Below are 15,120 nucleotides of genomic sequence, written 5' to 3' on the forward strand. Positions count from 1 at the left end.
TTATGGCCAGTTGGATTTTATTCCAAACCTGTGTAGTTTTTCAATTTCTGGTTTCTTCTAAAAAACCCAGCTATAATCTTGGTCTTTGTGAGCCACAACAGCCGCATCATCTCTGAAGTGGATAAAAGAGGGATCAGTTGTCATACATCGACAGCCAAGAGTTTTGGTCATCTATTATAGAATGAGGTGCTTTGTCCACTAATTGCCTCGAGACGTGGTGGCTTTGCTGCAACCTGAACTCTCTAAGGACCTGGCTGAGGCAGGGTTAGCTAACAGCAGCAGCTCTGTTAGAGGATGACCCTGCAAGAAGAGTCATTGTTAAATGCAACCTGAAGATGTTAAATGAGCTAGAAAATGGTGCCTGGGTACCTGGGCCTTTCCTGTTGAGTTTAAAATGTTATTAAACTCAGTTAATTAGAGGGTATTTCTGTCCAAATTGAATGCAGGAATTTTAACCTTTCTGTTGCCCTTCTTTTTTTTCTCTCTCTCCTTAGTCTGTATACAAATGACCATCATCATACTATTAGAATTAGACAGTGTATTAATTTCAAAGCATAATGCTTTATAATCATTACATCACCAACCAATGACCAACAGAAAGTAAGACAAGATTTAATATTCATTAATCAAAATGCTATATGTGAAAAAAAGTAATGATGAAGTGTCACCCCCTTAATAACAGTGTTAATTAAAATAATATAAATATACACCAAGGAAAAGCTACTTTTGGAAGGGGAGGGTCTGGATTAGAACGAACACATTTGGTATATGGCAGGTAAGTTTGTGGAATTCTGTATAATGTCATGACTGTGAGTATATGTATTCATAACTATATGTAGTGGTTGGCAGATCATGCTATAGTGGGTGAAGTAGATGGAGGTTAATTTCTGACTGGACCAGGTTTTATTGAAATGAGCTGTTTCATGGTTGAAGGAGGTGGACACGGCAGGATAGGGATAAGGTATGGTGGTATGATGGGTGACAGTGTAATGGGGAATATTAAAATGTCATAATTTAAAACTTTAGTTTTGTTAATACTCTTTATTTTATTTTGTACTTGTCTTCAATCAGTAATATTTATATATATGAGATAAGAAAATTATTGAAGTGAATTAAAGGTGAGCATTTATACCTCATAGTCTATTTCCTGGAACACAGGGCTTATACAAAAGTAAATGTGCTGAGATATTGATGATTTAGAAAGGAGGTCAGTCCAGCATCTAAGCATGCACAGAATCCCCCTCCCCCAGAGGAAGCGGCCTGCTAATGAACCCCTTTTCTCTCTTCTGTGCCTCTCTCCTGCATCAGCACCTATTGTTGATCACTCCAAGCAGCACCTCTCACCTTTCCTCTCAAGCATTCACCAGCTGGCTACATGAATGCCAGTAGGGTGTATGACCTGCCAGATAGAGCTGTATTATTCAGAAGGCACTTTGTGTTTGTGTGTGTGCACGTCACTGCACACCAACTCATCTTTGTTGACAAAGGTATTGTGTGTACACATAAACCACATACAAAGTTTTATGCGAGTGTGTATTGCGTATGGCTGTGTGCCTTCCTCTACAATGTTAGTGGGTGGGATATTGGTGTGTAACGTCCCCTCAGTTCTCCTCTTGAGTATAGGTGTATGTTTGTATCTGTGACACCAGCTCTTGAGGACAAGACGGAGCACTTTGCAGCCCCCCCAGTCACGCCTGGGTTTCACCTGAGAAGCCTGGTAAGCTATATTACACTGAAAGCGCTCTCACTGTTTTACCCCCAGGGTGTACAGACTATACAGCTACATTTAGGTGGATCTAATGATGCCTTTCACTGCAGTTTATATTTAACTTGCAGATAATAGCTGCTGTTTACTGTTTCAAGTGTCATTTTCATCCAGCATAGAAAATGTATAGCCATTCTGCATGAATTTTGATTTCTTATACTTTTGCTTTGTTTTGCTATATTGATTTATTGCTGTATTTGTCTTGACGGAGGTGAATTGCAACACTCAAACCTAGCCAAGCAATGGCAATTAAAAATCAGGTCAGGCTAAACTAGGTCTGACCTGGGTGTCTTTAGCCTCGGACCAAGGATCAGGGACTTTAAGTGTGAAATTTGGTGTAAATGCTGATGGATTCAGCCAAGCACCTGGTTTCACTGAGTTTGACAGATGTGTTGCTCAGCTCACAGGCTGTATGGTTAATTTTATTGAGTGACCAACCTATCTATCAAAGTGTGTCACTGATTTAAATTGTGCATTGCTGGACCACCAAAATCACCATTTCAAAATAAAGACAATTTTCTACTTTTTTGTTATTCTCTAGGTAATTTCACCTCAGATGAATTGATAAGCAATGTCACCAGTCAAGTCTCATGGTCGAACAAATGCCACAAAGCAGAGAGCAGAAGCAGAAAAAATAGGAAATCAACAGAAAATTCAAAGACAAAATGGTTCCAAAGCATCTCAGCCTCTTTCCAAAATGCCTAATGGAAAACAAAAAAGTAAAGGGAATTCGCCACCTCTGGAGGATGGAAAGACAGATAAAGTGAAGAGTAATAGAAGGAATAAAGCAGGTCAAAATAAAAAGAGAGACACAGAAATAAAGGGATCCCAGAAACAAGTTGGGAGCTTATTAAGAAATAGGACAACTGCTAACGATAGATCCCAACTTCAATATAAGAAAGATAGTAAGACTACAGGATGCACAAAAAAGACTAACAAAGTCAAACCTTCGCCCAAAACACTCCAAACCATACAAGAGACTGTCAACAACAAACCTGAAAATAAGAGAAATTACAAAGTGACAGAGAGTGAGGAAGAGGAGGAATCAGAGAGCAGTACAGGAAGCTCAGAGGAGATGACAGAAGAGGAAACTAGCAATGAGAAGGAGGAGGAGCAGGACAGTAATGAAGAGCCAGCTGAGATGCAGAGGAGTGAGGAGAGCAGTGAGGAGGAGGAGTCTGAGGCTTCAGATACCCAAAGAGATGCAGCACAGACAGGAAGGAAGGAATCAGACAAAGCGCTTTTAGAGGAAGCCAGTTCCAGAAGTGACTTTGAGGTTGAACCAGTCACCTCTAGTGAAGAAGAACAAGAAGAAGAAGGGGAAAACAAGGAGGATGCTGAAGTATCTGATGCAGTCATCAGTGATAGCAGTGAAGACAAGGAGATAACCCAAGAGGACACGTCTTTAGAGCCGACAATTGATAAAACCTGCAGACAACGCAGACAGATTCCACATCCCTCAAAGCCTGTGCAAGGGGCGAAATACAAGATGTTTAAAAAAACAAAGGCAGACAAGCAGGCAGAGAAGGCTGAGAAACAGAGGGCCAAAGCAGAGAGACAGAGGTTAGAAAAGGAAGCCAAACAAAAAGCCAAGGAAGAAAAAAAGAACAAAAAGAAGCCACTGAAAGAAGACAAACCGAGTTCTGCAACAGAGGAGATTGTACCATCTAAATGTATTTCCCTGAACAAGGTTGATACAGCAAAAGGCAAGACCCAGTTATCAAACAAGACAAAGAATACTGATGAAAAAAATAGTCCTGAAGAAGCTGATATGGCAGATTCTGATGAGGAGGACAAGGATGAACCAACACTGACTAAAGCAATTAAAGGCCAAAACCGAATTATGCTCCTCAAAGCCAAAGGAAAAGACCTCAAATCTGTTTTGGAGCCTGAGGAGCTGCAGGACACTGATGGCATTGCCAAGGGGCAGCCACAGAACTTGCTATTGAGGAAGGTCAAGATGGCATCTCTCAGACACAAAGAAAATAAGATCCTAGCAAAACCGGATGAGGAAACCTCAGAGGGTGAAGCCCTTGATGGAGGGTCCAGCAAACCCAAGGAGCGTTTGATAGCACGAAGAAAAGGTATGACCACTCTTCGTCGAGTGTCTGGTTGGATTCAGAAGAATGTGCCACGGGGGTTAAACTTGAGAAAGAAACTTTCTGCTTGGACTAAAGCTATTGGGGTCTCCCGCTGGCTCTCCATTAGAGCAATAAAACAGAAACAGACTGTAAACAACTGTCCCAGAACATCTAAGGGAAATATCCTCAAACACAGGATGGCCATGAGAGTTGCCAGTAAAACTAGCCTAGCCAGTAAGAAAAACAGAAGCTCCTCTAAGGACAAAATGGATAAAGAAAAGGCCTGTCTGCAGGAAAAGGCAGGGAAGGAAGAAGAAGAAGTAGTTCCACCCGGGGAGAAAGAGGTAGAGGCCAAATATGCTGTGGTACTGCCGAGGATGAACAAACTGGGCAAGGCAAAGACAGCTGAGGTGTCCCAGGCACTTCCAGGACCTTCTACTCCATCAAGTACCACTGGATCACCAGGAGAGCCCTTTACATCAGAGCCAAAACCTCCAAAACCAGGTGCTAGGCTTGTCCTCCCTGTCAAACCAGATCTCAGTCTCCTGAAGTCCATCAAGAAGCCCTTGCCAGGAGGGTTAACATCAAGTGGAGATGTGGTAGAAGGGAGCCCTGCGTCTAGTGGTACATTAGAAGGAACATCCATCACTGAAGACAGAGACAGGAGAGTTGCCCTAGAAAATCAAGATGGAGTCAGTGTGCTACAGGCTGCAAGAAGGAAACTGGACCCCTCTCAGATCAAGCTGACCAAGATCTCCTTGTCAGGAGGAACAACAGGAGGTGGACCAACTCGGGTCAAGGGACCAGACCCAGAGAGAGAGGCTGCACCTGGAATACCTAGATCTGTCACACAGCCCTTTCAAAATGGGGAGGCAAGTGCTGTGACATCAGGTCTCCAATCCTTGTATGAAGAGGAGGCAGACAGGGAGGTCGCCAATTTGATGGGTGAAGGGGGTATATATGCAATAGCCCAACCAGAGGTGCATTGGGCTGGAAACCCACGGATGAGTGGGGACCCTCAGGTATGTACCTTATTTGTTGTGCTCTTAAAATACTGAGTATGAAATGGCATTTTGTCAATTATACACTACTTCCACTATCTTAGTGAAATCTTAGTAAATTTAGTTGAATCAGTGTAGTTCAATTATTATTTTAAATTCAAACATCTGTCATTGTTGTATCTGGTTCAGGACTGGCTGCGTGCTGAGAACTTGTTGCCCCACCAGACAGTGGAGAAACTAACCAAGTGGACAGTCTATGACAATGGGGGCCTGGCCCAGACCATTCCTGCCCACAATGGCAGGGGCCTCTGGGAATCAGAGGACCCCACCCAGGAAATGCTGGAGAGTCGACTAGTCAGTACACAGGTATTACTCATAATTAGAAGCAATAATTTAATTAACAATTATTAGAATTATAGCAAAGTGTTATCGTTATACTGCTACTTCAGCTATTAAATGCAAAGCAAATTTCAGCCTAAATTTTAAAACCCCGTTTTGCCACTGGATTGATTTTACAGTCTCTATTTAATCTCCACAAGCAGCCAGTGCATTCACAAGCTACGGACATATTGTGTAGCTAGTTCGCAATAGGCTCTGCTCAGGGTCTGACTGACTTTAGAAGCTACTGAAAATTTAGTTATTTATGTTATTTTCCCTCATATCCCTCTTCATTAGCTCTTGCTTCTGTATTCACTGATTTGGAGGTATAACACCTCTAGAGCCTTAGTTTGTCCTCTTGGGAGATACAGTATCTTAGCATGCAAACTGATACCAACATTACTGTAATCCTCTCTGGACCATTGAAGTAAATTCCTTGGTAATGTGGTTTAGTAAGTTGACAATTTAGCCCAAGGGTAGTTCTAGTACAAAGCTTCGGTTCGAGTTCAGGTCTGAGCCCTTCTATGCAGAGTTTGTATGTTCTCCCTGTGCCTGCATGGGTTTTCTCCAGGTACTCTTGACTTCCTTCCAGCCCCAAAAAACATGCACATTAGGTTAACTGGCTACTCTACATGATTGAAGATGGCGCCGGTGTGTGTACCTGGCCGCCTGCTGCTCCTACGGTATCTTGTGTTTTTGGTGTTCTCAACCCTTGCCATTACACAGATCAAGTCTCTGCTGGTGTACGATCGCCAATTCCTTTTAGATCTTAGACATAATGCCAAGACTTTGGGTGCGTTTGAGCATGGTGGACAGAAAACTGTGCCCCCGCTTCTGGCGGGGATCCCGACTCACCTGTGTCGGGCCTTGGCTCTACCTCCTCGGCGGAAGCGTCTCCGCCGCCGCGGCAAACGCGGTGGTCGGCTGGTGAAGCTTAAGGCCTGGCTGGCAGGATCTTCGACCATCTCCCGGACAGAACTGGGATTAATCCATCCTTTTGTTGTGCCCCGGCGTTTCCTCGACCCCATCGGTGCCTGCCTTGTACCTGTCACCGGATCGTTTGCGGGACTCCAGCCTCGCCGCTCCTGCCCTCCTCGGCTTTCCCAGCGCGGGGTGAACCTCCGGCTCCTGAAGACGCTACCACGGTCTCGCAGATCCACCGAACCGCAGCCCCCGGCGCCCGCCAGGATCGGCCTGGTGAACGCCAGATCTCTGGCGAACAAAACGTTTATTTTGAGGGATTTCTTCAACTCTCGCCGCCTGGATTTTCTCTGCGTGACAGAGACTTGGATCGGTCCCGGTGAGTGCAGCCCTCTGATCGAACTTTTACCGTCCGGCTGCTCTTATTTTAACTCCCCGCGGACGTCGGGCCGCGGAGGAGGAACGGCGACTGTTTATAAAAATGATTTTAAATGTAGGCAGCGTGTCGTCTTATCCCCCTCTTCCAGTTTTGAGGCACATTTATTTGAGGTGGGCCGCTCCGATCCGGCCCTGTGTGCTGTAATCTACCGACCCCCCAAATACAACAAGGACTTTTTAAATGACTTCTCTGATCTGCTGGCTGAAATTATGACCAAGTATGATCGTGTCCTCCTTGTTGGGGATTTTAACATTCATGTGTGTTGTCCTGACAAGCCGATGGTGAAGGACTTTTTAAGCCTCATTGACTCTTTTAATTTGGTGCAGTGTGTGTCTGGTCCCACACATGAACATGGACACACATTAGACCTTGTCCTCTCCCATGGTTTGTCTGTGTCCAACATGGAAAATTGTGACAATGTGTTTTCTGATCATTTGCCTGTGGTGTTTGAAACTGCCTTTTCCTGCTCTGCAGTCAAATCTGCCGCTCCTGCTCGGAGCCGTCGGATTTTTAACCCTGCCACTGCTGGTCAGTTCTCGTCTGCTTTTAACCGACTGTGTGTTTCCTCTGGCTTACCATCTGCAAACACGGCGGAGCTAAATTCCTGGTTTCACTCCTCCTGCCGAACCATACTGGACTCTGTGGCTCCATTAAAAACGGTGCAGCTCAAAGTTAAACCTGAGCCATGGCTTAATGAGAAAACTCGCGCAGCTAGACAGGAGTGCCGAAAAGCTGAACGCAGGTGGAATAAGGACAAGCTGCAGGTCTCGTACCAAATCTTAAGAAACTGTTGGCGCTGCTACCAGAGTACTGTTAAGGAGGCCAAAAGACAATACCTGTCCAGGCTTGTTGAATCTAATCACTACAACCTGCGTGTGCTATTTAAAACCATCGAGGCTGTTCTTAATCCCCCCCAGGTGTGCATAGAGGCATCCCCCAAAGTGTGCAATAGTTTCCTGCAGTTTTTTATTGACAAGGTTACTACTGCAAGGGCTCTCATCCCTACTCCTGCATCTGACCCCTCTGACCTTGTCCCTTGCTCGGCTGTATTTGATTTGTTTGAGCCTGTGTCCCTGAAGGCCTTAGAAGATGTGGTTGACCGGATTAAACCATCAGGTTCTCCCTGTGACTCTATCCCGCCCCACTTCTTTAAAGATGTTTTCCCCAGTATAGGGCAGACGGTTCTGGCCATTATCAACAGCAGTCTGTCTTCTGGTGTTGTCCCCCAAAGTTTTAAACATGCTGTGGTACAACCCCTTCTCAAGAAACACAGTCTTGACCCTGGTGTGCTAGCCAATTTTAGACCCATTTCCAAACTGCCTTTCATTTCAAAAATCCTGGAAAAAGTTGTGTATACTCAATTGAAATCATTTCTGGATGAGCACGAGGTCCTGGAGGTATTCCAGTCCGGATTTAAAACACTACATAGCACAGAATCAGCTCTATTAAGAGTTTTTAATGATATCCTTTTGGCAAATGACTCTGGAGACTATGTGACCCTTCTACTCCTTGACTTAAGTTCAGCTTTTGATACCGTGGACCACAGCATTTTAGTACATCGGTTGCAGCTAGTAGGCATCTCTGGTACCGCCTTGGACTGGTTCAGGTCCTACCTGGCAAACAGGACTATGTGCGTAAGCCTTGGTGGTTTTGAGTCCCGCCCTGCTCCGCTGTCATATGGGGTTCCACAGGGTTCAATTTTAGGGCCCCTGCTTTTCTCACTGTACTTGCTGCCCCTGGGTTCCATCCTGAGAAAACATGGTATCTCTTTTCATTGTTACGCTGATGATACCCAGATCTATGTGCCACTGAAGAAGAAGGACGGGTTTTCCTTGAAACCACTTCTGTTATGTCTTGAAGACATTAAAGCCTGGATGTCTTTGAACTTTTTAAAATTTAATGAAAATAAAACAGAAGTGATGGTGTTCAGTCCCAGTGGCTCTTGTGAACCACTTCCTGTTGACTTAGGCCCCCTGCTGCCTTACAGGAAGCAAACAGTTTCAAACCTGGGTTTTAAGATGGACAGTGATTTTAAACTTGACCGGCAAATCGGTGCAATAGTTAAGTCCAGCTTCTTTCACCTTAGGCAGCTGGCAAAGGTGAAGCCCTTCCTTGCACAAAAGCACTTTGAAACAGTAATCCACGCCTTCATTACATCGCGGCTGGATTACTGTAACGCACTTTATCTTGGAGTCAGCCAGTCCTCCCTCGCGCGTCTCCAGGTAGTGCAAAATGCTGCTGCTCGCCTCCTAACTGGAACACGTAAGAGGGAGCACATTACTCCCATTTTAGCCTCTCTCCACTGGCTGCCTGTGCACTTTAGAGTCCATTTTAAGATTCTTTTATTTGTTTTTAAATCCTTAAATGGTCTCGCCCCGCCTTACCTCTCTGAGCTGCTCCGCCCATACACTCCTGCCCGGTGCCTCAGGTCATCTGAACAGTTGCTCCTGGAGTTACCAAGGGCTAAACGGAAACTCAGAGGGGATAGGACCTTTTCTGTTGCTGGTCCCAAATTGTGGAATGACCTCCCATTATGCATTCGACAAGCCCCTTCACTGTCCGTTTTTTAAAACACGTCTTAAGACCCATTTTTATTCCTTGGCTTTTAATCCAGCATGAGACCCTGTTTCTGTTTTTGCTTTAATATTATTTTAACATTGTTTTATCGTATATTATTGTTTTTATATTGTTCTTTGTTTTATATGTCTTATTTCATGTCCTATTTTATGTACAGCACTTTGTGTCAGCTGCAGCTGTTTTTAAAGGGCTTTATAAATAAAGTTGAGTTGAGTTGAGTACATTGTCCCTAGGTGTTAGTGTATAATTATCTGTTGTCTGTCTTTGGGTGTCAGCCCTGCAATTGACTGGCGAACAGTCAAGGGTGTACCCTACTTCTCATCCATTGTCAGCTGGGATAGCCATCCCCGTGTGTGACCCTGTTGGATAAAGCTGTATAGAGAATGAATGGATTTTAGATATATGCCATTTAAAGGTCAATGTGGGAGTAGTCACAGTATGTCACACTATCTTTATGAAGTAAGTAAACTATGCTATTGAGGGATAGACAACAGTGGCAGTAGCACATTGAACCACTTCATACTTTCTTGGTCCGTTTTTTGTAATCTTATTTGATTTTTCACATAATCCCTGTGCTGCTTGGCTGTATATTGTAAACTCGCTGAGAAATTTCAAACTGCTGACTCCTTCTGCCTGTGAAGAATGCCCTCTTGTCCCTTGTCAATCAAGATTTCTCCATTGTAAGGGCCCTGAAAAACCACACTTGTGATTAATTTTATTCTGTCATATTAGACCTTTGCTGTTATGCTGGAATTATGGGAAGTCATCACACGTGATGTACCAATAACAATGATAAAGGTGTGACCATTCCCATATCAAAGTACCAAATTAACAAAATTACAAAGTGTTATTTTTCAGTATTGTTTTCAGTATTGATACTATCATTTATCTAATTGATTCAAAAGTAAAATGGATTCATCAGATAGTAGATCAAATCACACAAACACTCTTCTTAGTGCTGCAATATTTGCATCTCTGTTGCTGCTGTCAGCTCACGTCAGCTTACATGACGAATATTTGGAATTTAAAAAGGTCTTGTGTTTAATATGTACTGTATGTGATCAAGTCAGTAACAACGAATAGTTAAAAGAAAGGGTTCATGTTTGTTAGCATATTGTTTGGTGGTCATTAAAATATAACGAGGTCAAATGAATAAAACTTGTGTGTTGCACTACCGGTGGTCTGGCCCTTTAAAGTATTAGTTGTCTGGAGTGATACAGATGCAATAACTAAATATTTACATTGCATTACATTTACATTTACACAAGTATTAAATGTTAAGCACAAATTTGAGGTACTTGTACTTGAGTAATTACTTTATACTTGCAAACAACACATGAAAAAGTGCAAGTCAAGCTGAAACAATCAGGTAGAAAATCAACTATTTTGATAATTGTTGAAGTAATTTTTCATACAAAAACATAGTTCCTGCTTCTCATATGTGAGGATTATTTTAATAATTGTATTTTATTTTTAATTATTTTGAGGTTTGCACTAAACAAACTGTTTAAAACTATTTACAGATTTTTTTTTTTCAAACTCAGTCAATTGTTGTTGAAGTCCTAAAACAAAGTAGTTAAATATGAGCTCCACTGAAACCATACTGTGTAATACTATTACTGTAACAGGTGCCATTTTTCTGCATTGAGTACTTTTACTATTCATACTTTAAGTACATTTTCCTTATCATACTTTCTGGTACATACTTTTATTTAAGTAAATTTTTCAGTCAAGGACTTTTACTGGAGATGGAGTATTTCTAGACTGTACTTTAATCTCACTACCTCCATGATTGGGTTTACTGGTGCTGTGTTTGTTGTAGTGTTGTAGCTGTGATGTGACGATACATATGCTTGATTAGTCATGATGGACAGCACAGCTGGCAGCTACCTGGAACTTGCATTTAGTAACAGCAGTGCCCAAATATAGTTCCAGGAACTCTAAAGCAGGTGGTGAACATGGGAAACAAAAAGCAGAACCAGTGACAATGGATACACCTTATGTTACATTTCAGAAACTTCCTGCAAAACCCACAACTGAAAGTAGCCAGTATATGAAAAGGGGACGTTCTGATGTTTACTTGATATTAACTCCCTGAATCATAAATATCCACACCACATTTCACAGCAAAATATAGAGTAGATAAGTTCTTCTGAACCAAAGTCCTAGACAGACAGTTAGACTATATTCAAATTTGTCAATGGTTATGGTTTGGAAAACTGTTTTACATTAAAATACCTGATTTTGTCAATCAAACATGGCTGGAAACTCTCCTGATGTCTTGTTGAAAATATCTGCTCTAGTTGCCACAAATAGCTGGAAAATCTCTTGACATGTTCAGAATATCCACTGTTGGTGCCATGAAAATGGTTACAAAATGTCTTAATGGTTTAATGGTTAGCTGATGTGGTCTTGAAAGTCGGTGACTTGCTTGGCAGCTGTCGGAACAATTAGTCACCCCACCTCCTGATCAGAAATTCAGCACATATACGTGTCATCAGAATGTGACGTAACACATAATTGTAGAAATGTTGCTTTGATATGTTTGAAAGAACAAAAGTAACATGTCATATCTGGAGTTTGCAGAAATGTGCTTCTAACATGTACTCCTGGTGAATAGGCTGTACTACAACATTCTAGCAGTGGTGAGCCATAGAATTTGCTGATTCCTCACTTCTGCTGTGTCAAATAGCATTTATCTAAAAACCGCATCAATCCTAAAACAAACATTACTCACTCAGAAGAGCCAAACTGTGGTTGCCTAATGGCTAAGGGTTGGACTTTATGTCTATTAGTTCTATTTCATCACTTATAGCTGGTGTGCACACAAGACAATAGGACATAAAAGACTTGCTGCTGGTTTATTTATTTCCTGATCCAGATACAATAGGGCATACAACACACTGCCACACGCTGCTATGGGATTGCAGTATATCAGCTATCACACTGCTCCACTGCTGCAAGTGGATTGGTTACCTGTGGAAAGGCTATGAGTGGAGTGGACCATTAGCAGCAGGGAAGTGCGGAAGCAAAACACATCTTTAACAATGAAGAGCCCTTGCTAAGGCTCATTCACCTTTTTTTTTTTTAGAGGACCAGTTTAATTTAATGTTAGCCAGACTAGAAGATGGCTGTGAAAAGAGGGTAAGGTTCATCATCATAACAGAAGTGATGTTTGAAATGGAAGGTGGTGGGACATTAATTTAGACCTATCAAAATTAAAACTCACTTATCTCCTCTGCGCTTTTCAGGTGGTGATGCCTGGCAGCAAAAGAGTTATAGAGGTCGATGAGGTGGAGGACCTGTCCCAGCTGGAGTGAGTTTATGCATGCCTACACACACACACACACACACACACACACACACACACACACATTTCGCATTTCCATCACTTTTGGGGACATTACATAGACTTACATTAATTTCCTTCTCCTTTACCACCACCTAACCACAACAATAAACATTACTTGCCTTAACCTAACCCTAACCTCAACCTTAAAGCAAGTCTTCACCCTAACATTTAATCATTTACATTGCGGGGGCTTGTGTGTCCTCACAATGTGACTGTGTAAACAGATTTTTGTCCCCACTACTATAAGAATATGTGTCCACACACACACACACACCCCTACAGTAGATTATGAATATGCACTTCTTAACCTGCTTGTTTAATGTTCTTAGAGAGGTGTGTGAGAGCTCTGTGCTTCTGAATCTGAAGAAGAGGTTCCAGCGTGACTGTATTTATGTAAGTGTCATTACTGACCTCACACTATGTAAAGCATTTTAAAGCAAATCTTGGATCTGTTTGGTGAAATAATTCCATGCTGTAGTTGGAATGTTGGAAATAATGTGCATGTATATTGAAACAAGGCAGAAAAAAAGTAAACTTGTATGAGCTGACAAGAAGATAATAATACATAATATAATACAGAATAAGATAATAATGCAGATTTGTGTTCTGAAAATCAGATGATAGCTTAATCCTTAAACAGGTTAAAGTGGTTGATTGTGTGGTCAGAGGTGTGATGTTGCACCTGTAAGCACACCCAATAATGTATGTAAAGCTGCAGTGTATTCACACACACTTTGACATCACTGAAGTGGGCGTCCACAAACATTTACAGCTGCTAAGTTGCTCTTCAACAGGAAACTCGACTGATTTTGCTCATTAACATTATTGTTAGTACCAAACCAGTATATTTTAGTGCTAAAACTTCTCAACTCAAGGTACACTTACTTGGCTTCCCATAACTTTCAGCCATTTCCCACAACCTTCTTGCGTAAGAGAACCTAAGAAGTTAAATGAGTGAAACTTGTAGTATATGCTTCCAAGAGTGCACCTCCACACTCATACTGTATAATATGTCTTCTTGTCAAATTAGATTTTCAGACATTTTCCCTCTGCACTAATTTTTTTTTTTTCAGTGTGCATACCCTGCATCATTTTCTCTGTTCCCAGACTTACATTGGAAACATGATGCTGTCTATTAACCCCTTCAAGCCCCTTAACATCTACACAGAGGAGCTCAGACAGAAATACCAGGGCAAAGAGCAGCAGAGAAACCCACCGTGAGCAAGCACACGCTACCATACATTATTCTGGTTACTGTTCTTTTTATTATTTTATTTTTTTAAAATAACTTTTTTATAATGCGTTTCACCAAAAATTTCCATCCTTTCAGATATCTCCCTGATGTTTTTCATCACTAGTGATTGTTTGTGTTGTTCTCTCCCTCAGCCATGTGTATGCCATAGCTGACGCTGCCTTCAGTCAGTCTCAAGCCTCCACACAGGAGCAGTGTATCATCATCAGGTATGAACAAGAACAATAATTTTAATAGTTTTAGTTCCACAGTATGCACTTACATGGCATTTCAACAAAGACTGTTAAACATCTTAACATGTATTGCGACCATGTTAGTAAGCAAACATTAGAATCTAGCTCAATGCATCGCAAAAGTAAAAAAGTACAAAAAGTCATAGACATAGACAGACCTTTAGACACAGTTGAGCCAAATACAAAGTTGCAGTCACTGTGACTTTTTGTCTTTTTTCATGTTACATGATATAAATCTTATAAAAAGCTGTGTCATTCAATCCATGGTTCACATTAAGACAAGATCCTTTGTTGCATGTCATCTTTTTCCCCTCATTTGTCTTGTTGCCTTTTGTCATTATATGACATGACAATATAATGACAGGTGATCTTTATTTCTTGTATAGTGGACAGAGTGGTTCAGGGAAGACTGAAGCAACCAAGCTGATAGTCCACTACCTCAGCTCCATGTATCAGGGCAGAAATGACAATCTGCGACAGGTAGTTCACTGTGGAAAAAACACAAAGTAACACCCTCATTAATGTACTGATACATTACTGTGTGAGTTAATGACACTCCAGAATCTTTGCAGATGTGTCTCTCAGTCCCCCCAGTTTTATCTTTGATTCACTTTTTTCTTTCTTTCTCCTCCTCGACCAGCCCATGGAGGTGTTTCCCATCCTGGAGAGTTTCGGGAATGCCAAGACCATCCTCAACAACAACTCTAGCCGTTTTGGCAAGTACCTCCACATCCACATTCTCCAGTGAGTCAGCCAGTTGTTACCCTTTGTGGAAACACTTTTTGATATTTCATCAAACAATATGTTCCAATGTTTAATCCCCTAATTAGATCAGTTCCAGATGTTTTATTTGTCAACTGTCTCTCATCTTGGTTGACAGTGGGGTTGTTGTAGGGACCTCGTTGTCCAAATATCTCCTTGAGAAGTCCAGGGTTGTCTTTCAGGTGAGAACACTGAATGAGGTGTGCTGTGTGCTCAAAACAGACATTATGGAGGAGTCTATGAGGTTGCGTTTGCTGTAGAAGCAAATTTCAGACTACAAGGTACACTTGAGGGAAGAACACATGAAATTGGCTTTGACACCTACAGTGTGAATAGGGCTGCTGGACTATTTGCCATTG

The 15,120-nt window shown here is 42.0% G+C and overlaps 1 protein-coding gene across 1 annotated transcript in view; it reads left to right on the forward strand.

Annotated features, from left to right (window-relative positions):
* Positions 1-2,840: 2,840 nt before the first annotated feature.
* myo15b (myosin XVB) overlaps positions 2,841-15,120 on the forward strand; it is a 54,013-nt gene continuing 41,733 nt past the window's right edge. Inside the window, exons 1-9 of the mRNA XM_046378046.1 lie at positions 2,841-4,868; positions 4,986-5,213; positions 12,414-12,478; positions 12,844-12,907; positions 13,622-13,731; positions 13,901-13,975; positions 14,386-14,479; positions 14,640-14,743; positions 14,880-14,943. Coding sequence (XP_046234002.1) covers positions 2,841-4,868; positions 4,986-5,213; positions 12,414-12,478; positions 12,844-12,907; positions 13,622-13,731; positions 13,901-13,975; positions 14,386-14,479; positions 14,640-14,743; positions 14,880-14,943 — 2,832 coding nt within the window. The remainder of the gene's footprint in view (positions 4,869-4,985; positions 5,214-12,413; positions 12,479-12,843; positions 12,908-13,621; positions 13,732-13,900; positions 13,976-14,385; positions 14,480-14,639; positions 14,744-14,879; positions 14,944-15,120) is intronic.

This window comes from Scatophagus argus, chromosome 21, assembly GCF_020382885.2.
Source record: "Scatophagus argus isolate fScaArg1 chromosome 21, fScaArg1.pri, whole genome shotgun sequence".
Taxonomy (NCBI): domain Eukaryota; kingdom Metazoa; phylum Chordata; class Actinopteri; family Scatophagidae; genus Scatophagus; species Scatophagus argus.